A 20501-nucleotide genomic window follows, 5' to 3' on the forward strand; every position below is an offset into this window, starting at 1 on the left:
CCTCGTCATTGAAATGCTCAATGACCAGGCTTCCCCCGCCAAGAGAGATACTGCCCTCAAGACTTTAGGGCAGATTGCGAGTAACACAGGAGAAGTTATCAAACCCTATACGGATTACCCTCAGTTGATGGGGGTGCTGTTTAGGTTTTTGAGAATGGAGGCGAATTCGAGTGTCAGGCAAGAGACGATCAAGACGATTGGTATGCTCGGTGCCTTGGATCCCTTTAAGCACAAGGTAAGCGATTGTTCATGGATTGTTGGGCGTATCACTGATATCGCATAGACTTTGTTGGGTGATGTGGACGACCCTATCGACGAAGGGACAACCTCGCGAGTCAATGACATTGTGTTGCTCAACCAACACAACTCTTCAGTCAATGACGAGTTCTTCCAGACTGTTGTCATCCATTCTTTAGTCAACGTCTTGCATGACTCTACTTACAAGGATCATTATCAAGCCGTGGAAGCAATTATGATGATTTTTAGGACTCAACGATTGAGATGTGTCAACTTCCTCCCTCAGGTATGTGAATAAATGATACAAAGGCGGCGTTACTGACAGTCAATAGATCGTCCCTGCATTCCTCAATGTCATTCGCATTGCACATTCCTCTCGTACCGAGCTTTACCTCAAACAACTTGCGCAATTTATTACAATCGTTAAACTGCATATCCGCAACTACCTCAATGATGTCTTTGATCTAATCCACGAGTTCTGGAACCCCAACTCTACTCTTCAAATTACCATCATCTCCCTCGTTGAGGCCATCGCGAAGGCTGTGGAAGGTGAATTCAAGGCATACTTGCCCAAGCTTTTGCAGCAGATTTTGAGATCGTTTGATGGAGACTTGTCAGCCAAGCACCTCCCGGAGCTGAAACTCAACACTTTGCTTCAGATTCTGAAAGCCTTCTACGTCTTTGGCGAATCTATCGAAGACTACCTCCACCTTGTCTTGCCCGTCATTGTTCGATCTTTTGAGAACCCGGCCGCCCCCGATTCTCTCCGCATTGCTGCTTTGCGCACTACAGGACAGCTTTGTCGTAAAGTCAACTTTTCGGACCATGCGAGTCAGATCATCCACCCGTTGGTAAGAACTTTGGGTAATAGCTCAGAGGAGTTGAGGCAGACTGCAATGGAAACACTTTGCGTTTTGGTGTTGCAGTTCGGCCCAGATTATGCTATCTTCATTCCTATGGTAAACAAAGTGAGTCGAACTTAGAATCAATTCCTGGATTACTCTGATATTATACAGGCTTTGGTGGAAAACAAAATATCACATCCTGGTTACGAAGCGCTCATAACCCAATTGCTCAACCGCGAGCGCCTTCCTCCAGATCTTGGCCCTGTCGAACGATACGCCAGTGACTCTGCCGTCGAAGCCTCTGCCCCAGAGCCTGTTGCTCTTAAGGTCAACCAGCAGGCTCTTAAACTGGCCTGGGACTGTTCCCACTTGCTTAACACCAGCAGCAGGACCGAGTGGATCTCTTGGATTATTGGCTTGGGTCATGAGATGATGAGAGAAAGCCCTAGTCAAGCCATAAGGGCCGCAAGGAGTTTGGCGTTGAGTAGTGTGGCCTTCACCAAGGAACTTTTCAATGTTGCTTTCTACTCATGCTGGCAGGAGCTGTTTGAGAGTTACCAGGTAGGTTGATGATGTGATGTACTGATGGAGGCGAACGTGCACTGATGATCAATGATAGGAGGATTTATGGCATAATCTTGACCGAGCAATCAAGAAAGATGATGTCCCCGGCGATGTTGTCAATATGATTCTCGGGGCCACTCAGTTCTTGGAGCATGATGAAAAGGAAGTAGCTATCGAAAGTCGTGTTTTGGGCAGTGTCGTAAGTGTTGAGCTTGAAATCGCCTAGCATAAAACTGATTATTCGCATCAGGCTGCCAATTATCAAGCTCTCGCGGTCGCTTTACATTACAAAGAACAGGAATTCTTCCTGGACCCTAGCAAGGAAGTCATCGAAGACCTCATTGACGTCAACCAGAAACTCCAGCAAAGCGATGCCGCCTGGGGTACCCTTGAATGGGCTCAGACAGAGATGGGTATGACTACTGAGGTCGAGTGGTACGAAAAGCTTGGAAGGTGGGAGGAAGCGTTACAAGTGTGGAACGAGCGAGATGCCGATGCTTCGACCACTTTCTCAGAGTGGGAGATCACTGAAGGCAAGGTCACTTGTCTGCACGCTATGGGCGAATGGGAACAACTCTCCGACTTTGTCCAGGCTCGATGGGCCAACAGGACGGCAGAGGAGAAAAAGTTGCTCTCGCCGTTAGCGGCAGCAGCTAGTTGGTCGCTGAAACAATGGGATCTGATGGACGATTACATCTCCGCCATGAAGGGCGACGGAGCGGATCGCGCGTTCTTCAAGGCTATCTTAGCTGTGCACAGAAACCAAATCCCTGCTGCTTTGAAGCAAATCTCCAAGGCGCGAGAAAGGCTGGATCCAGAGTTGACTACCTTAACTGGTGACAGCTACGGCCGAGCGTACGAGTAAGTCATGATTCATTTGCAAGACGAACTTTTGCTGAAAGATTTCAGTACTGTCGTGAGGATTCAAATGCTTGCTGAGCTTGAGGAAATCATTGCCTACAAGGATCACGCCGACGAGCCTGCCCGACAGGAGATGCAACGACAGACTTGGAAGAAGCGGTGAATATTTCTTTTCACTCAATTTTTTTGTAGTGATCATTGGCTGACCTGCATCCACTACAGTTTGGCTGGATGTCAGCGCGATGTCGAAGTTTGGCAGCGCATTCTTCAGGTCAGATCCCTTGTACTCAAGCCTAATGAGGATATGGACACTTGGATTGAGTTTGCGGACCTCTGTCGAACATCTGACAGGCTGAACTTGGCCGAGAAAACGCTGACATCTCTTGTTGGCTTCCAATACCCATCAATGGAAGACGTGAGTCCCTTCTCTTGGTGTGTCATTGATAATTGGCTAATTCTATTGATAGACTCGAGGACGAGCACCACCTCCCATCATTTTCGCTTACCTACGTATGGCCTGGGCGAAGAACCTTCAAATCGACTCTCGAGAAGAACGTTACGAAACTCTCCAACACTTGCGAGACTTCACGGACCAGCTTACCGACGATGTTGGTATCGGAGCGAGGGGCCCCAACGGCAGACTCATGTTACCTGACCAGAAGTTGTATGGATCTTACACCAAGCTGCTGGCGCAGTGCCATGTTGAATTGGGTCAGTGGCAAGCGACTTTGAGGGAAAGCCAAGGATCTGTGAGTTTTCGGCTGCGACTTATTAAACCGCTTGCTAATACGAGACAGGCTGATCCCTCGGGCATTCTCCACGACTATTCTCTCGCCACTGAACTTGACCCTGAGTGGTACCAAGCTTGGCACACTTGGGCTTTGGCCAATTTCGAAGTTATTACCCAGCTTGAAGTATCACAGCAAGGTCTCTCACCTATTCACTTTACGACCTATATCATCCCTGCTGTCGAAGGTTTCCTCAAGTCTATCTCGCTTTCTCCTGGCAACTCCTTGCAAGATACTTTAAGGCTGCTGACTCTCTGGTTTACATATGGATACTCTAGCGGAGTGACAGCGGCCGTTAGCCAAGGTCTGCCCACTGTCAACATTGATGTCTGGCTCGAGGTCATCCCTCAGGTAGGTCTTATCTAATATTTGCCCAGAGAAGTGCTTAATGTGATACTTTGCAGATTATTGCCCGTATCCAAACGCCACGCCAGTCTATACAGCAGCTCATTGTACAGCTCTTGCATGATATTGGCAAAGCCCATCCTCAAGCCCTTATCTACCCTCTTACCGTCGCCTCCAAATCTACAGTCGCAGCCCGACGCACTGTTGCTCAAAATATCACCCATAAAATGCGAGAGCACTCTCCCAAGATCGTTGACCAGGCCGAGCTTGTCAGTACTGAGCTCATCCGAGCGGCTATCTTATGGCATGAGATGTGGTATGATGGTTTGGAAGAAGCGTCAAAGCACTACTTTGGTGACCATGATATCCCTGGCATGCTGGGAGTTCTTGAACCTTTGCATGAGATTGTCGAAAACGTGAGTCTTGTTAAGCTTGGGGGGGGGGGACAACACTAATATAATTAATTCTCAGGGACCCCAAACCTTGCGTGAGACGTCCTTTATTCAATCGTTCGGGCATGATTTGCGTATCGCCCGAGAGCATCTCAAGCGTTACCGTATAACTCAGGATGGGACCGAAATTCAACAAGCATGGGATGTCTACTACTCCGTCTTCCAGCGTCTCGGCAAACAGCTCAAGCTCCTGAACGTCATTGAGCTGCAATATGTCTCGCCCAAGTTGATGGCCGTTCGAGACTTGGATATTGCTGTTCCAGGTACCTACCAGAGTGGCAAGCCTATCATCGGTATTAAGAACGTTATCCCGACCTTCAAGGTCATTGCTTCCAAGCAAAAGCCAAGACAATGCAGCATGCGCGGTATGGATGGTAAAGAATATGCGTACTGCCTCAAGGGTAAGTCCTTCAGAAGCTAAAGGGCCCCCTACTGTCGCTAATATGGCATCTAGGTCACGAGGACTTGCGACAAGACGAGCGTGTTATGCAGCTCTTCGGTTTGGTCAACACTCTTCTTAATAATGATCACGAGTCTGCCAAACGACATCTCAGTATCCAGCGATTTTCTGTTACTCCTCTTTCCCCTAGTGCCGGTTTACTCGGTTGGGTTACCCACAGTGATACCATCCACGTCCTCATCAAACAATACCGAGACCAAAGGAAAATCTTGGTGGATATTGAGCACAAACTTATGCAGCAGGTGAGTCCCAGTTTCCGTGTCCAAATAGATGTTTGCAAGCTAAACAACCACTCAGATGTCTGATGAGAGCTACGATTCTCTGCCGCTCTTGCACAAGGTCGAGATCTTCCAGTATGCCTTGGATAACACAACTGGTCAGGATTTGTACCGCATCTTGTGGCTCAAGTCTCGTAACTCAGATATCTGGCTTGAGAGAAGGACCACCTACACTAGAAGTCTGGGTCTCAACTCGATGGTCGGGTATATCCTTGGCCTGGGTGACAGACATCCTTCAAACCTGTTGCTCGATCAGATTACGGGTAAGATGGTGCACATTGACTTTGTACGTTGGCAATATGATTGGTTGGCTGGCTTGGCGAGATTGCTGACATTACTGTACAGGGTGATTGTTTCGAGGTTGCTCAACAGAGAGACAAGTACCCTGAGAAAGTACCGTTCCGACTTACCCGAATGCTCATTCATGCCATGGAGGTGAGTTACATCCCAAACTTGGCAAAGTGTTCAACTGATCTGTTTTTTTCAGGTCTGCGGTATCACTGGCAACTTTTCGCGAAGCTGTGAAGTGTCCATGGAAGTCCTTCGTGACAACAGAGAATCACTTATGGCCGTGCTTGAAGCATTTGTGTACGATCCTCTTATTGCTTGGCGTCTTACGGCGACGGACAAACGACCTGGTGGCGTTGGCGAAGTCAAGGACCTGGATGACCCGGCGGTGTACGGAAAGCAGAGGAAAAACAAGGCGAACGAGACAGAGATTCTCAATGGCAAGTCGATCTGAATTGTTCGTAGAATATCACTAACTGGGTTTCAACTGCAGATGTAGAAAATACCGAGGTGAAGAATGACAAGGGTCTGCAGGTCATTGAACGAGTACGACGAAAATTGACCGGTCGAGATTTTAAGCCCGACGTTGTACTCGATGTCAAGTCCCAAGTGGAGAAATTGGTGGTTGAGGCGACAAAGACAGAGAACCTGTGTGTGGCGTTCTTGGGATGGTACGTCTACACCCTCTTCTAAAGGCTTTTGATCACGCTGACTGGATTTTCAATAGGTGTTCCTTCTGGTAATCAAAGGATTGACGATTATGGCGCGCGAAAAGTTGAAAAAAGGGATGAAAAATGGTTTGCATAGCATGGATTGGCTGGACGAAACTTTTGTACTTCTGTAGAGATAATTAATGGCATTTCTTGGGATCATTATGAGGACGGCTGCTGTTATCGAAATGGAAGACGCTAAAGTTGGAAACAAAAAGACCCGACAAGGCGCGTCGGGGGCCTGGAAAGATGGGTGTTGTTCCTAACGATTTGCATTTTCCGTCTATTGTCCGCTCTCCTTTTGTATTCGTTCTTGGACCTCGGAATCTTATGCTGCGCATGCTTCAGAGCGCACTGAGGAGAGGAACGGATCCTGCCCCTGCCATCGCCCGCACGCCAGCCGCATTGAGAACATCCCTGCTGCCCCGTCACTTCTCTCTGCTCTGTAGACCGCTTCAACCGCAACACTCGACTCGTCCCAAACTGGCCAAGGCTCCCAAAGCTGCAAAGCCTCTGAAAACCCCCAAGTTTTTCAAGGCCTCCAAACAAAGCAACGCAAAAGAACCATACAAGCCACGCAAATCCAAAGGCCCGGTACTTTCTGAAACACGAGTAACTTTCCAACTCCCCGTATCTCCCGAAAACGCAACGGCTTCCAAAAATCCGTCCTCTCCAATCCACCTTCCCTTTGACAAACTCCTCGTCATGGTCCGAGCCGCCGATGTTGTCAGCCGCATGGAAATGCCGGAGGAGCTTCCGGATTTCCCCTTGCCCCCCCTTCCGGATATCTATGATCGTGAGCTCTTACGTCAAGTCTTTACGCACACCAGCTACGTGGGAGCGAGGAAGCAATCTGCACTGTTTGATAAGGAGGCCTTTCATCATGACAATGAGAAACTGGAACATGTCGGGGATGCTTTGTTAGGTGAGTGCGGTTCGATAGGCTGACAACTGAAGGGCCGGCGAGGTCGGATTGAAGTCGGACCGCTTTGTTGTCAGAGCTCTATCTGACGCCATCGACAGGCTGTATTGTGACCTGTTTGCTTCACGACTTGTATCCGAACCTCAATCCGGGCAACGCAACTGTGCGTATCTAAACATGGGCCCCAGCGATCCACCTCAACTGATGAATTGCGTCAGGAAATGAAAGCTATCTGCGTTTGCAATCAGACGTTATCACAACTCTCTAGGCGCTATAAGATGCCAGAACGTCTCATAACAGACGTGAATGCTACAGAAATTTTGAAGAACGGGACAAAAACCACAGCCAACATCTTTGAGGCATATGTCGCTGGCCTCCACTACTCTTATCTCAAACATGGTAAGGATTCAAGGCAAAGCCAAGAGTAATGGTCCTGACTTTCTTCTCAAATAGGCAACACGAAAGATGTTGACGGAGGTGACGGGCCAAAAACTCATGGACAAGGTCTTGAACATTTGCAAGGATGGCTTCGACCACTCTTTGAACCGATCGCTGAATGGGTATTGGGTTACATGAAGAAGGAACAAGAACGGTTGGAAGCAGAAACAGCTGTCAAGGCTGGATTAATGGATACCGACCTCGACGACTTGGCGAATGGTGCGTCAGGAAAGCTTAACGAGCTGTTCATCTCCAGAGGGGCGGGTATGCCTGTGTATACGTATGAGCCACGGGGAGTTGATATGTGGAAGGCGATTGTAATCGCACGTAATAGGGACGGGAAAGAGTGGTGAGCTTCAGTTCACTCGACCAAAAGAGAGGCGTAGGCTAATCAATGAGTATAGGCAAGGTGAAGCTACACGAACAAAGAAGAAACAGGCGGCCACGGTTGCGGCATACAAGATCCTAATGCAGCTAGAAGTGGTTTGATCAAGGTCTTCATTCTGAGACCATGAAGAGGACAATCCCTTTAGAACTTCTTGGGTATTTAAGGTCACGATATGGACAAGCATATATCATGAGAGAATGGGAGTTAACGGTATGGGAGAAATGATAATAAAGGTTTTGTAAGATATGTAATATTACGCTCCAAGATGATCCCAATGAGAGTGGGCCTAGACAAAGCAATAGAAAGATTGATTCAACTGGATCGAAAAGTAGAGCTGCATGGAAATAAATGGCGCTGTCCAGCTCGGAGAAGTGATGGTGAAAGAAGACGAATGGACTTGTCCCGTTTGTAAAAAAACGTATCGAGCGAGAGACTCTTCAGAAAAACGCGAAGAAACTGTGCTGGATGTCGTATGGTCTTTTCATCATGCGCCAATTTTCCTTTACAAAGACAAGACGAGAGTTTGCATATTCTTTCAGTGTTCTTGGGGTCGATTCCCATAAGAGAGACATCTAGCTATACAGACGCCCAAGATAACTTTCCAGACGATGAAAACATTAATATTACTGAAAGATCCACACCGGGGTATCTTTAAACATTAGAGAATACTTCATTACTTCCTTTATCGCCATAATACACAGCTTGAAGAAGCTTATGAAGGGGGAGCTCGAGGGGTGAATTTAAGGAGACAGTGGTCCTTGGGGAAGATACTATGAAAAACAAAACAAAACAAGGTCAGCTTTGAAATCCCTCCGGGAACAATGGTGAGAAGAAAACGTACGCCGCAATGACCTGTACTTCATCACTCAACTCGGTCCTCTCGTGCTTCCAATCCATCAAAACACTCGCCGTACCCAAAGTGGCCGCCAAATGCATAGAAGCGTACTGGCCACCGATACACTTGTGCGGACCGCTACCCCAGACGAGGTAGTTTTGGGGCTTGGAGTCGGCGATAGGGGCTGAACCGTCGGCCTGGGGGAGCCATCGTTCGGGAAGGAATCGATCGGGCTCAGGGTAACAGGTCTCGTCGTGTAAAGAGTTCCAAAAGGCAGGGATGATCATAGAGTTCTTGGGCGCGGTGTATTCGGGGGAGACGGGGAAGGGCTTGGTGGTCATGTAGGGAACCTACACATCCACATCAGTCAGATGTCTCGGTAGCGGTGAATGGTGCAAAAACGTACCATGATGACAGGAGGCCTAAACCTCAAAACTTCCTTGATAGTAGCTCGGGTGTAAACCATGTCGTCAAGCATGTCCAAAGTCAAGGGCCTCTCGAGGTCGTTACCCCTAACCCTGTACTGCTCCTCCCTAACCTTCTCAAGAACTTCGGGGTGGTCGGCAGTAAGCTGGAATGTGTAGACGAGAGCGGAAGACATGGCGTCCTGAGAGGCGAAAAGGAACGACAAGAGAACCATGGCAATTTCGTGGTCGCTGTACTCTCGAGAAAGGAGTCTGGTCTGCTCACCGTCATCCTTGGCACGACGGGCAAGGATCATGGCTCGCACCCAGTGGTCCAAAAGACACTCGGGCTCGGCGTCGTCGTCCTCCATCCTGATCTTACTGGCAGCACTGGCAGCGGAGAGATACTTCATGACAATCTTTCTAGCCTGGATAGCGTTGTAAACTTTGGTACCAGGGATAGCGAGGGGGAAGTTGACGAGCTCGAGAGAGATGGTGATAAGCCAGTACTTGTCGTTGATCTCTTGCTTCTGGGCCTCAGTGAGATAAGGGCCGATGAACACGGAAAGAGAAGTGTCCATGTTGAGGTCTCGCATCTTCATCATGTACTGCTGAGCAGGGGCGGGATCAGACATCCACTTGTTGAAATAGCTTCGGTAGATCTTCTCCTGAATGGGGAGGTAGATACTACGACGCTGTCAGTAGCCGTTCAACTATGACTTGACGATGTACCTACCTGAGAGCCTGCTTGGTGAAGAGAACGTTCAATGCCTTCCTGTAGTCGGCATGGACTTTGCCGTGCAAAAAGACCCAGTTCTCAGGCAACAAGACCTTCTTGGCAGAAGCGACGAGACAGGGTTCAGCGTGGTTGGGGGAGTTGAGGATCTTCCTGGCCATTTCGTTGGAGGAACCGATGACGATGAAACTGTTTGGCGAATCAGTACTCATCTCTCTGCAATTGTTTGATACTAAAAACGCACATGTTGAACACGGAAACAGCGCTCAAAGGTCCAGAGTTCCACTGGGCCTTGTAGTTGGCCAAGGTGGGGTTCAAAGAGTCGGCAAACTTGCCAATGACGGGAATGGTCCATTTGGCACCGGGCAAGTGTGCTTTCTTGGCCCTGTAGACGAGCTGTTCGAGGACAAGAAGAGAGAGGATAAGGGTAAGGATGGTGGCAGTGGTGGTTTTGCTGTTTAATATGTCAGTTTGAGTTTCGAGTGAATTGTAAAATGTTATACACACGTGTCAAAGCTGAACTTGGCCTTGGTGAGTCCTTCAAGACCCCAAGTCTTGATCGCGGCAAGATCAGGGATGGCCGTGGGGCGGAGAACGGTATGGGATTCCATATTTTATTCAGTTACTTATGTATCGATTGAATTAGAGGGCTCTATAACAGTGGGTCAGCTATATGTATGAGTAATATCGATAACATGATTTGGCTTGGCCAATGGGACGACTATAATATTGCGGTGAGTACGCGCGCTCGGCGTCCGGGACGGAGTCACTACATATAATAGAAACCACGCTAGTCCCCCCTATCCCGCCCATATCGAATTGCACCAAGCCAGCCATCTCGCATACATGTATCTCTGGCGCGCTGACTCACGGGCAGTAGTGTATTCTGTGCCAACCTGTGTAAAGACCGTGTCTCGAGGTGTGTAAAGAAGTCGTGTCTCGTGAAAAACAAAAAGTTGCGTCCGGGGGCCGAGGGAAAGGGAATCTAAAAATCAAAGAAGGGCTGTTCGACACTGGGTGGGCAATGGAAAGTCAGTTCTGGCACCACCTTGGTCTTCCACAGGCCTCCAGACGGCAGTACGCACCTCAGTACACGCGCTCGGAAAGTTGAAGGGAAAAACCGAAAAGGAGATGAAAAAGAAAACAAACGATTTGCCAGGCGGAGGTGGAATTCAGAACATCGTACCACCTTGGCGGGCACGAATCCTGCCGAATCTGCAAACTTCTCTCCCGGTCACGTGACATCACAAACAATGCACTCGTGGCTGCTTGCGTCAGCATGCTGAGAAAGTCGGACAATGCCGACCGCAGCAGTTCCCGGAGGAAGCCAAACACGAATCGAAGCAAAAAAAAAACAAGTTGACGGCCCGGTCCGATACGCTTCTCAGCACGCAGAAACGCTTTGGCAGATGCGAGATCAGCGTTGTGCCAAAGCATAAAGTGTGACTTGAGTAAATTTGGAGTGCTTTGAACCAAAAGATGGGAATGGGCAGCCGAAGCAGTCAGTAATTCAAGTGATTGCAGCAACAAAAGATGTACACGTCGAGGCAGGGAAAGGAGCAAGGCAGTTGTCTTTTCCTTCCCTGAAAGAGTTGTTGTGCGTGCGTGGGATAAGCTGTTCATAATTTGCGCTATTTGACGAGGTTTCACAGGTGCAGGCGTTCAGATGTTGCTACAATACTTTCATCACTTCTCTAGTACCCATCTCAAGCAGATGGTAAAGAGTATACTGGCCAATGACTGCCACGCCTATTGCCAACCTTGTCGTCCAAGGACCAAAAGTTGGACTTTTGGACGACGGAGTATATGCGGACGTGCGCAGGCGGAAAAAGAGCACAAGATAAAGCAAGTTACGTAACAAAACCAGTTTGTCACGTGATGTTAAAGAAAGTTGTCTCCATGTCGATAACGACGAGACGAGTGGTGGAAATGTCAGCTTGGTAGTTTAATCTCCCCCCATCGCGCACCAAAAAAAAAATGTCCCAAGGAATCCTCATCACCGCCTCGAAAGTAGCCACACCCTTCAAGTCGGAGCTTCTTTCTGCCCTCGCCTCCCCTCGCTTTTCCTCGCGACCTCCGCACTTGGTCGGTATCCTCGCTACAAAAAAGGAGGATGCCAGGACCTATGCCGAGTTCACCAAGAAGGCGTGTGAGACCTTGGGGATCACATATGAGCTGAGACTCGTCGGTGAAGCAAGGGAGGGAATGGATGGTGAAGGTGTGGGGATCGAGGTTGAAGAAGCAATCCTCGAGGTATGTCATAAACGTTTTCTCCATTTTTTTCCCCCTTTTTTTGGCTCTTGGGGAGACGAGATGGAGAGCTGATCCTGAGACGAAAAACAAAAGGCAAACGAAGATCCCGAGGTGGACGGCATGATGGTCTACTACCCCATCTACGGCGGCCGTCAAGACCAATACCTCCAATCGGTCGTCTCCCCGCAGAAAGACGTCGAGGGTCTCAACCACCAATTCCTCTTCAACCTCTACCACAACGTCCGTTTCATCAACCCGCTCACGCTCCGTCCCATCCCTGCTTCGCACTTGCCCGAGCCCTTGCCGAGCAAGTCGGGCGATAGCTCCAAAGGCGAAGACGTTGCGCCGGAAGGTACAGTGAAATCCATCTTGCCCTGTACGCCCCTGGCGATCGTCAAGGTACTCGAACATATCGGCGTGTACAACAGGCTTCTCGCCTATGGCGATCGAGCGAGGGGCAAGGTGATTACCGTCATCAACCGTTCTGAAGTTGTCGGTCGTCCGCTGGCGGCCCTGTTGGCCAACGACGGCGCGCGCGTCATCTCCGTCGACCTTGACTCCATCGTCGAATTCTCCAAGCGGCCTTCCAAGTCGGCGGAAGGTAAAAAACCTTCGTCAGCGAGTCCACACCATATTACCACCCCCTTGCCTGATATGACACTGCACAAGGCGTTGAGTTTCAGTGACGTGGTGATTTCTGCCGTGCCTGTGGATAGCTTCAAGGTGCCAACCAGGGAGTTGAAGGACGGATGTGTTTGTGTGAATGTTGCTGGGGAGAAGAACTTTGAGACGGATGTCAGGGATCGGGTAAGCATTGTGCCATTGATATTTAGTTTGGTCGTGGGGAACAAAAAATGAGCTGACGATGATGATGAACTGTAGGCGTCTATTTACGTTCCCTCTGTTGGTGTCATGACCATCACCATGCTCCAGCGAAACTTGTTGAGGTTGTGCGAGTACCGCGATATGATCAAGAAGCAAGAGGCCTCCTTGTAGATAAAGAGTTGTAGTGTAGTAGGCAGAGGCGTGTCGGCATGTTGCGTTGTTCATCTTATTCTTCTTTACATGAATCGAGTTCTCGGCTCCATCATGGTCAGGTATATATCCACATCGGATTCATTTCTTTCTCTTCTACTTTTACCCACACTCTCGTGAAAAAGTATTCTTGCTTCCGCAAAATAATTTAAGAAAAAAAGGGAATTAATTGGGGTTGAAGCAAACAAGAACGCTATGACACAAGTAAAAAAACGGAGAACGCCTTCCAACCACAATTATGAAAAATTCAAGACTCAAAACCTGGCGTTACGGGTCGTTAATCCAAAAGAGGCTATCCGACATTCTCTGCTTTTCTCTGCACCAAGCCATCTTAGAGGGTCTTTTCATCTGATAAAATTGGATTAGCTCAAATTCTTCAGGAAACTAGACAAGACAAAGGCTTACGAGCGAAAGAGGAAGGGGCGGTGGTACCGGCGGGGTTGAAGCCAGTCTCCTTGGCAAGGGGGTCAGATGTACCGAAAGAAGATTGGCTTCGAGACTTGACGTTGCCAACCATGGGCCGGAGGAAGTGGAAGTAGAGAATCTCAGCACCTCGGGTGGCAGGGAGCATGACTGGATTGCTTCGTCAGCATACCGCTATACAGCAAGCAAAGACAGAATGCTTACGCCAGATGGTGAAAAGGGTCTTGAAAACAAAGTACATAGGAACCCAGTAGAGAACCGCCCTCAAACCCATGGACTCGACGAGGTTGAGAGAACCAAAGACGACCCAATAGGTCAACCACTGCTTGTCATCGTTGGTCTGAGGAGACTCAATGGCCAGGATGGAAAGATAAGCGGGGAGAGCCCAGCCGATGAGGTTGGAGATGGGCTGGGCAAGGCCAAACATATTGAAGAAGATGAGAAGGACAGAGCTGCGAGCGAAATAGAGCGTCAGCGTCATGGTCAAGTTTCTGCGGAAAATCCGGGAAAGCAGCCGCGAGCCGCGTCATAATTCAGGGAAAAAAAACTACAACTCACGAGAAACCAAGGGCGATGACACCGTAGGCCTTGGGGACCTTGGTCTGCTGCTCAAGCTGACGGAGGATTGGGTACTTGTTAAGCTGTGGGTGTTGAATGATGCATAGACAGGAAGAAGAAAGTTCAAGTTAGCAAACTATGCAATCAACACGGGATGGAACACCGTGGAAGGCGGTTGTCTGAAGGAAAAAAGACATACCTCGGCATCGAGAGCAGAGACCTGGCCGTTGGCAATGTTGAAAACCTGCTGGGCGTAGGGATTGTTGAGGAAGTTGTTCTTGATTTGCTCGGAATGGGCGGCCATCTAATGCAAAAGATATTAGCCGGGAGCGGGAGGTACAAAGGGTCGTGTGAGAGAGCATGACACCGGGGACGACGGCGAAACATGTATCATCAAACGGCTACACGTCTAGTGGCGACGCGGGGACACCCAGCCGGGAAGGAAGAAGGACAATAGGTGTATCTGCAGAGCAGGGCTGAGGAGACCATAGCCTTGTCGCTGACTCCTTATCTGGCTCCCCGGCGCGGCTTCTTGTGGCTGTTCTTTTCTCCTCTTTGGAAGACAGACTCACTGTGGATGCTATGTGTTGTTTGCAGGTGTCTCGAAGGAAAAGCCAGGATGGTGCGGATCAAAATGAGGAAGGAAGAAGGAAGAGAAAGAGATGGATGCCTTGTCGGTGTTGGGTATGATGGGAAGGGGAGCGTCCAGTCCGTTGCGTCATCCCCCGTCCGCCACATTGCCCTCCTACTCGGCGTTTATCGGGATTACATATGTGCGGGGCCACGCGAGTGCGCGTGGATTTTATTATTACGCAGGGCATCGTTCGGTCGCGTTATTATTAGCCTGCACGCGTCTTGTTCCCTGGGCTGAGGGGCAGACTTGGAACTAGCCTCTTTTCTTCCCCACCTGCCGCTTGATTTATCTGTTTCACTAGCCACAATGCTCGGATCACCTCGGGCACACTCACCCGCCGCCCCTCCGGCCGCGCGAGGAAGGAAGACAGGCCTCAAGTCAAGAGCCACCCAGATTCTTGCACTCAGATTCGGCTGGGTCGTGCTCGTTATATGGTACGAGGTGAGTGCCGCAGCAGCACGCGACGGTAGAGCTCACTGGTGCTGCAGGTCGGAGAAGTGAGTCCAGCATCCATAGGCGTCGTCCAGCAACCAGCCGGCCATCGCACCACACGTCGTGGCTTCAGTGCTCGACGCCGCGGAATTTTTGCCAAGCGCGATGTCTCCAAGGCACCCAGGGCCATCTAAGATTGCCCTCAGAGATCTGCCAGTCAGCTTGCAGTCCCAAGCAAGTCGGCCGGCCATGTGCATGCGTCTGTGGCGCAAAAGTTGCTGGACAATGCCAGGCACGGTCGATCGCTAGTTTATTTGGCACTGACAACACTCTTAGTTCTTCCACTCTCTCTCCACGTGTCGCTTCCCCGACTCTGCTCTGCGGCAGGCCTATCCCCAAGCCCCCCCGCCCACCCATGTCGTCCTCATCGCCGATCCGCACGTCCCCCATCCCCGACTGTCGTATCCGCCCGGCAATCCATGGTTGAATTGGGCCAAGCAGCAGATCGATGAGCTCTTCATGCGCAAAAGCTGGAATGTGGTTATGCGTCTAGGGAGGGTGGACCAGGTGCTTGTGCTCGGAGATATGTTGGACTCGGGAAGGGGAGTCATGACCGATGAAGAGTGGGTTGCCTGTCTGTCTTCTAGCATACGTACTTACGGAATTTAGGTACGAGGAGTACATCGCTCTATTCCGATCAATCTTCCAGCTCCCTCTCACAACGCCAATGCACTTTGTGCCAGGTAACCATGACATTTCCCTCGTTCCCAATGGCCGGTTCTCCGCTCAAGCTCGGTTACGGTACCAGCAATATTTCGAAACGCCCAATACCGTCCTTCCCATATCAAATCACTCGTTCGTTTTGCTTGATGCTGTAGGTTTGGTGGAAGAGGATTATCGGCGGTATGCTTCAGAGATGCAGTTTGGGGAGTGGGATGGTGTCAAAGGCGGTGTAATTGAGTTTGTCAAAGATTTGAGGGACAATCCTCCGCCTGGACCTAAAATCTTGCTTTCCCATATTCCACTCGCGAGACCTGAAGGCGCCACCTGTGGACCGCTGAGAGAAAAAGGACGGATATCAAAAGGTGCTGGTCCTGGATACCAAAATTTGCTCGGGAGTGAGACTTCCAAGTTCTTGTTGGATGCCATTCAGCCAAATATTGTGTTTAGGTTCGTTTCTTTTACATCTACTGGTCGAGGATAAGCTAACGATCTCTAAAGTGGGGACGACCACGATTACTGTGATTATGTCCACAAAGAGAATATCAGAGAGGTGACAGTTAAATCCTTTTCCTCGTCCACGGGCATCCGCCGTCCGGGACTTCAACTGCTCTCGCTAGTTCCTCCACCTACAGAATCCACCGCTGGCCTTCTCCCCACCCACGCCGACCGACCTTGTTTCCTGCCCGATCAGCTGGGTGTCTACTGGCGTGTCTACCTCCCTCTCGCTATCCTTACAGCACTGTACCTTTTTGTTACCAACCTTCATTCAGCGTACTCGCGATGGGACCGTTCTTCACACGCTCTTTCGGAGAAAATGCGGTCAAGTCCCGCTTTACTCTCTGCAGAGACCATGTCGCCCAATTCATTCTCATCACGGCGGAATGGACCTATACCACTTAGTATTCCCTCTCGCAAATCATCTTCACACCTCCCACTTTCTGCACCCTCAGCCATTTCCTCTTCCACCTTGCCCCGCCCGGTGCGGTACAACTCCACTCCTGCAGAGTACGCGCCAAGTTCCAGGAGCGGCCAGAGCAACCCTGTATCCCCATTTGGAAGTCCGAAACTGTCCGCCGTTGAGCGTTTTGCGGAGCGCGATGTAGAACGCGATGGAGAAGCAGCGTCTGCTAGCGTGACAGGTCTCAACACACCTCTCACCTTGTCTCGACGATCATCCTACATATACATGGACCGCGGTTTTCCATCTTCAGTCTCTGACGCTGCGCCTTTGTCCGCTTCGGGCACCACTAACTGGGGTTTGGGTGCAAACACGGGAGCCAGTTCGCCCTCGTCGTCGGGTTTTATTAGGAGAGTCTCTAGCGCCAACCTGTCGACGTTGGCCTCTATGAATGTCGCTCCTCCAAGCTTGAGCGTCACGTCTCCCGGTACACCCCGCCGTATCACCCTCCCCAGCCCTCTCCTCCTCCCGCATTCCCCTGCTCACGCGCAAGCCCACCCCCTCTCCCAAGCCTCTTCACACACCACCCACTCCCATCCAGCTGTGATTTACACTTTTCCCACCCCATCCAGGTCATGGCTCTGGTTCGAGAGGGCAAAGTCGTTTTTAAGATGGACATGGAAAGCAAGGAAGGGAGCCGTGGGCAAGAGTTGGAGAGAGTTGATCAGTGTTGCATGGGTTGGGGCTGTCGTTTGGCTGGGTGTGAATGCGTTGTTTTTCCTAGAGTGAAACACTCTCGAGTAAAAACACCGTGGTGCTTGGGTGCGTGCATGCTTGGGATCTTGGGATCTTGTGTTTTCCTGTGGTTTTCAAAGACGTGTGGAAAGATGTCGCCTGCGTTGCAAGCAGGGTGTATCCAAAAAAAAAAATTGTCTACTGTCTCGTCCTGTTTCTTTCTCTGTTTTTTCCCCTCCTAGATTTGGTCTCTTCGGTATCCGGAAGACATGTTGCATCATGAAGGGACTCTTTCTTCTCATAGAAAGGAGGAGACGGGTCGGTTGGCCGTCGTGGTGGCTTCATAGCCTCATGTACGTATGGGCTTTGAAGCGTGTAGCGTACATACATACTGCTGTTTACATGACCTACTTTTTCCACACATGGTATCTGGTATTCTCCTGCGGCAATATACTAGTTCTCCCAATCGCGCTTCATTAGGCATGTGAACGAATGACCATGTGAAGAAGCTCTTTAATGGGAAGGTGACGCATACGCAGTAATGAATCCCCCAGTACGTACGAGTACTCCTATTTAATGCAGTGGTATGCAGGTACGCCACTTTCCCACGGTCGATTAATTAAATCGATGGCTCGCATCTCCTCTTTCCGGCTTGGTTCATCTGCACAAATAAAAACAGCAATCTCATCAGCATCCCATACTTTATTGCAAATCATCATGTCTGACCTCGAGAACGAGCTTTTGGGTCTCGCAGAGGATGATCCTACCCGCCACAGGAAGCGTCACGGCTCAAATGATAGGAGTAAAAGAAATAGCAAGGCGTTGTACGTTATCCCCATCTGACTGTTCTTCCCTACAGACTATAAAAGGTTGACTAGGAGTGTTTTTTAGTATTGAAGATTCGGACGATGATGGAGAGGAGGAAGATATGGAGATGGAATCTGAAGATGATGAACCAGCTCTTCAGAGATCAAGAGGGCCGTTGAAGAACCCTTATCCCTTGGAGGGTAAATATGTGGACGAGGCGGACAGGGAGGCGTGAGTATCCTTTATTTTATTTATTTTGTTGAGTGTGATGGCTAATACAAGGTATAGTCTTGAGAACCTCCCGGAAATCGAGAGAGAAAACATCTTGGCGTCACGATTGGAAGAAATGCAAAAGTTCAAAGACTCTCAAGCGCTTGATGCGATGTTCAAGACTGCTCATGGTGGGGATGATGAGGAAGAAGATGATTCGAGAGCGAGAAAGAGACGTGAGCCGAACCATTCAGAACCATATAGAAGCTATGTGCTGATCGATCCACAGGCAAGCACACTAGTGTGAGCGAGAAGGCTTCTAGGGCACTCAACGTTTTGAAGAACAAGCGGAAAGCGAAGGATGAGCGTATGCAGCGCCGGGTAAGACTGCTCTCTATGGCAAATCGTTGGCCGACCTGACAAACGCAAAGGCTGCACGTCGTCGACATTCCCGATCTGCCTCTGCATCTTCCGAAGAAGAAGGCCAGATCACCCGCAGATCGCCGTCATACTCCCCTGAACGATCGCTTTCCCCTCAACCCAAAAACGTCCAGCCCAAGCTTAGCAAAGAGGAGGAAATGGATGCTATCGCGCCCAACAGGGCCGAATTGGAGAGTGCGAGGGTTAGTAGGTACGAGTTGGTGGATATGATGCACAAGGATGGCTTCGAGGACGTTATCACTGGTGAGTGCACAGCCATAGACACCTGGATGGGACTTAAACAGATGCCGCAGGTGCATACGTGCGAATTATCTCTCCTGATAGGGACGAGCATGGTAGGCCAAAGTACAGGCTTTACAAAATTGCGGATGTGGACGAGTCTGGACAGTTCGGATCGTATTCTATCGAATACCAGGGTCGACAAATCCGAGAGACTCGGGCTTTGCTTGTCAAATACGGTTCAGCATCGAGACTGTTCAGAATGGCGGATGTTTCTAATGGTGTGATTGAAGAAGTAAGTATAGGATCTTGTCGATTACTGACTAGAGTTAATTTTGTTCAGTCTGAGTTTCAGAGGTTTTCTATGACAAACCAAGCAGATGGTGTAAAAGCCCCTAAGCGGTCATTTTTAAAGAAGAAGCACGATGAAATAAAGGCTCTGAGAGAAAGGCCGATGACAAGCGTACGTCTTGTAACACTCATCCACTTATAGAGCTAAATTTCCATCGCAGGCTGAAATTGATCGCCGAGTTGACTCTCGTAAATCTCAAGAATCATCATTTACTCGAGTTAGCCTCCTCAAAATACATCAACTTATGAACACACGTGACCTCGCCCTCCGCCGAAACGACCACGTCATGGTCGAGAAGCTCAACTCCGACATTATCGCCCTCGGTGGCGATCCCAACACCGGCAGGCTTGTTGCAGAAAAGGAAGGGGAGAAGGATGACTACGATATGAAGATTCAGAAGATCAATGAAAACAATAAGAGGAAGACAAAGGAGGCAATGATGAGAGCTCATGCAGCTGCTGTGGCGAGGAAGAAGGCTGAAGAGGCCGTTGTTAAGGCGAAGCTGTACGGTTTATCCTCTCCGACTCCAACGAGCCTATACTAACCTTGTAATCTGATCCAATAGGGCTGCATCCCAAAACCCGTCTACAACAAGTACACCAGCAACGGATGTTCCCAAACCCGAGGTTCCACCGCCATCAGGTCAACGCAAGGGAGAGACTCCTCAACAATACGTGGCGAGGACGGTCCAGCTGGATCTAGATTTGGGAGATTTCTGATGTGTTCTCTCGACGAGTGGTGGGTGGAGCTGGGTTCTCTGCTATAGTCAATGACGAAGTTGGGATATGTTAATTCATGTATCCATTACTTCTCTCTACCATGCGCACAATGTCAGTCTACACCTTGGTTAGAGAGCTGTTGTCTACAATGACATTTGCGACTTACGAGAGTAGTGTAAGCAGAAGTCAGGTGTCGCGGTGGGAATAAGCCGCAGCCGTGCTTTGCTCGATTTGTATGATGTTGAGAACCGTAATACCTCAGCTGTGGGTCTAAGGAAGAAGCTGCCGCACTCTATTTTTCTTTGACTCTCAGACAAGGATGAAGAGTATATCAGGTGAAGATGACTTAGTCTGGCAAAGGTTAGATCAAAAATCTAGTTGTAATTCAATGCATAATGAAGATGATCATCATCTGTAACAACAACCCTGGATGATAGTAGGATGCTACGCGAGTCGCAGAACTGCAGAAGGTGAGGAGACGGACCTGTCATTTATTAGGGGTTGACTCAAC

The 20501-nt window shown here is 49.6% G+C and overlaps 7 protein-coding genes across 7 annotated transcripts in view; 5 read left to right on the forward strand and 2 right to left on the reverse strand.

Annotated features, from left to right (window-relative positions):
* CNBF1080 (hypothetical protein) overlaps window positions 1–5861 on the forward strand; it is a gene marked incomplete at both ends in the record, with an annotated part of 8455 nt that extends 2594 nt beyond the window's left edge. The window contains 18 exons of the mRNA XM_769850.1: window positions 1–235; window positions 284–523; window positions 570–1205; window positions 1254–1643; window positions 1702–1845; window positions 1897–2507; window positions 2556–2666; window positions 2730–2922; window positions 2975–3256; window positions 3305–3646; window positions 3700–4056; window positions 4112–4493; window positions 4547–4794; window positions 4850–5116; window positions 5176–5265; window positions 5318–5558; window positions 5612–5789; window positions 5846–5861. The exon at window positions 1–235 is cut by the window's left edge and continues 219 nt beyond it. Coding sequence (XP_774943.1) covers window positions 1–235; window positions 284–523; window positions 570–1205; window positions 1254–1643; window positions 1702–1845; window positions 1897–2507; window positions 2556–2666; window positions 2730–2922; window positions 2975–3256; window positions 3305–3646; window positions 3700–4056; window positions 4112–4493; window positions 4547–4794; window positions 4850–5116; window positions 5176–5265; window positions 5318–5558; window positions 5612–5789; window positions 5846–5861 — 4963 coding nt within the window. The remainder of the gene's footprint in view (window positions 236–283; window positions 524–569; window positions 1206–1253; window positions 1644–1701; window positions 1846–1896; window positions 2508–2555; window positions 2667–2729; window positions 2923–2974; window positions 3257–3304; window positions 3647–3699; window positions 4057–4111; window positions 4494–4546; window positions 4795–4849; window positions 5117–5175; window positions 5266–5317; window positions 5559–5611; window positions 5790–5845) is intronic.
* A 297-nt stretch (window positions 5862–6158) lies between these two features.
* CNBF1090 (hypothetical protein) lies at window positions 6159–7677 on the forward strand (the record flags this gene model as incomplete). The annotated part of the gene is made up of 5 exons (XM_769851.1): window positions 6159–6753; window positions 6852–6913; window positions 6969–7149; window positions 7204–7537; window positions 7593–7677. 5 exons carry the CDS (start codon window positions 6159–6161, stop codon window positions 7675–7677), a joined length of 1257 nt encoding a protein of 418 aa, XP_774944.1.
* A 611-nt stretch (window positions 7678–8288) lies between these two features.
* Window positions 8289–10162, reverse strand: CNBF1100 (hypothetical protein; the record flags this gene model as incomplete). The annotated part of the gene is made up of 6 exons (XM_769852.1): window positions 8289–8346; window positions 8418–8761; window positions 8818–9502; window positions 9552–9740; window positions 9796–10005; window positions 10059–10162. The coding sequence occupies 6 exons, from the start codon at window positions 10160–10162 to the stop codon at window positions 8289–8291; spliced, it is 1590 nt and encodes a 529-aa protein (XP_774945.1).
* A 1366-nt stretch (window positions 10163–11528) lies between these two features.
* CNBF1110 (hypothetical protein) lies at window positions 11529–12800 on the forward strand (the record flags this gene model as incomplete). Its single annotated transcript, XM_769853.1, has 3 exons — window positions 11529–11804; window positions 11898–12611; window positions 12687–12800. The coding sequence occupies 3 exons, from the start codon at window positions 11529–11531 to the stop codon at window positions 12798–12800; spliced, it is 1104 nt and encodes a 367-aa protein (XP_774946.1).
* Window positions 12801–13170: 370 nt separating this feature from the next.
* Window positions 13171–14124, reverse strand: CNBF1120 (hypothetical protein; the record flags this gene model as incomplete). Its single annotated transcript, XM_769854.1, has 5 exons — window positions 13171–13187; window positions 13245–13412; window positions 13467–13714; window positions 13821–13903; window positions 14020–14124. 5 exons carry the CDS (start codon window positions 14122–14124, stop codon window positions 13171–13173), a joined length of 621 nt encoding a protein of 206 aa, XP_774947.1.
* A 636-nt stretch (window positions 14125–14760) lies between these two features.
* Window positions 14761–17296, forward strand: CNBF1130 (hypothetical protein; the record flags this gene model as incomplete). Its single annotated transcript, XM_769855.1, has 5 exons — window positions 14761–14895; window positions 14943–14951; window positions 15223–15509; window positions 15556–16056; window positions 16108–17296. The coding sequence occupies 5 exons, from the start codon at window positions 14761–14763 to the stop codon at window positions 17294–17296; spliced, it is 2121 nt and encodes a 706-aa protein (XP_774948.1).
* A 663-nt stretch (window positions 17297–17959) lies between these two features.
* On the forward strand, window positions 17960–19990 carry CNBF1140 (hypothetical protein; the record flags this gene model as incomplete). The annotated part of the gene is made up of 9 exons (XM_769856.1): window positions 17960–18066; window positions 18134–18280; window positions 18338–18495; window positions 18549–18640; window positions 18691–18943; window positions 18994–19214; window positions 19263–19382; window positions 19432–19775; window positions 19837–19990. 9 exons carry the CDS (start codon window positions 17960–17962, stop codon window positions 19988–19990), a joined length of 1596 nt encoding a protein of 531 aa, XP_774949.1.
* Between the last annotated feature and the right edge of the window lie 511 nt (window positions 19991–20501).

The sequence above is a fragment of the Cryptococcus neoformans genome, chromosome 6 (genome assembly GCF_000149385.1).
Source record: "Cryptococcus neoformans var. neoformans B-3501A chromosome 6, whole genome shotgun sequence".
Lineage (NCBI taxonomy): Eukaryota > Fungi > Basidiomycota > Tremellomycetes > Tremellales > Cryptococcaceae > Cryptococcus > Cryptococcus deneoformans.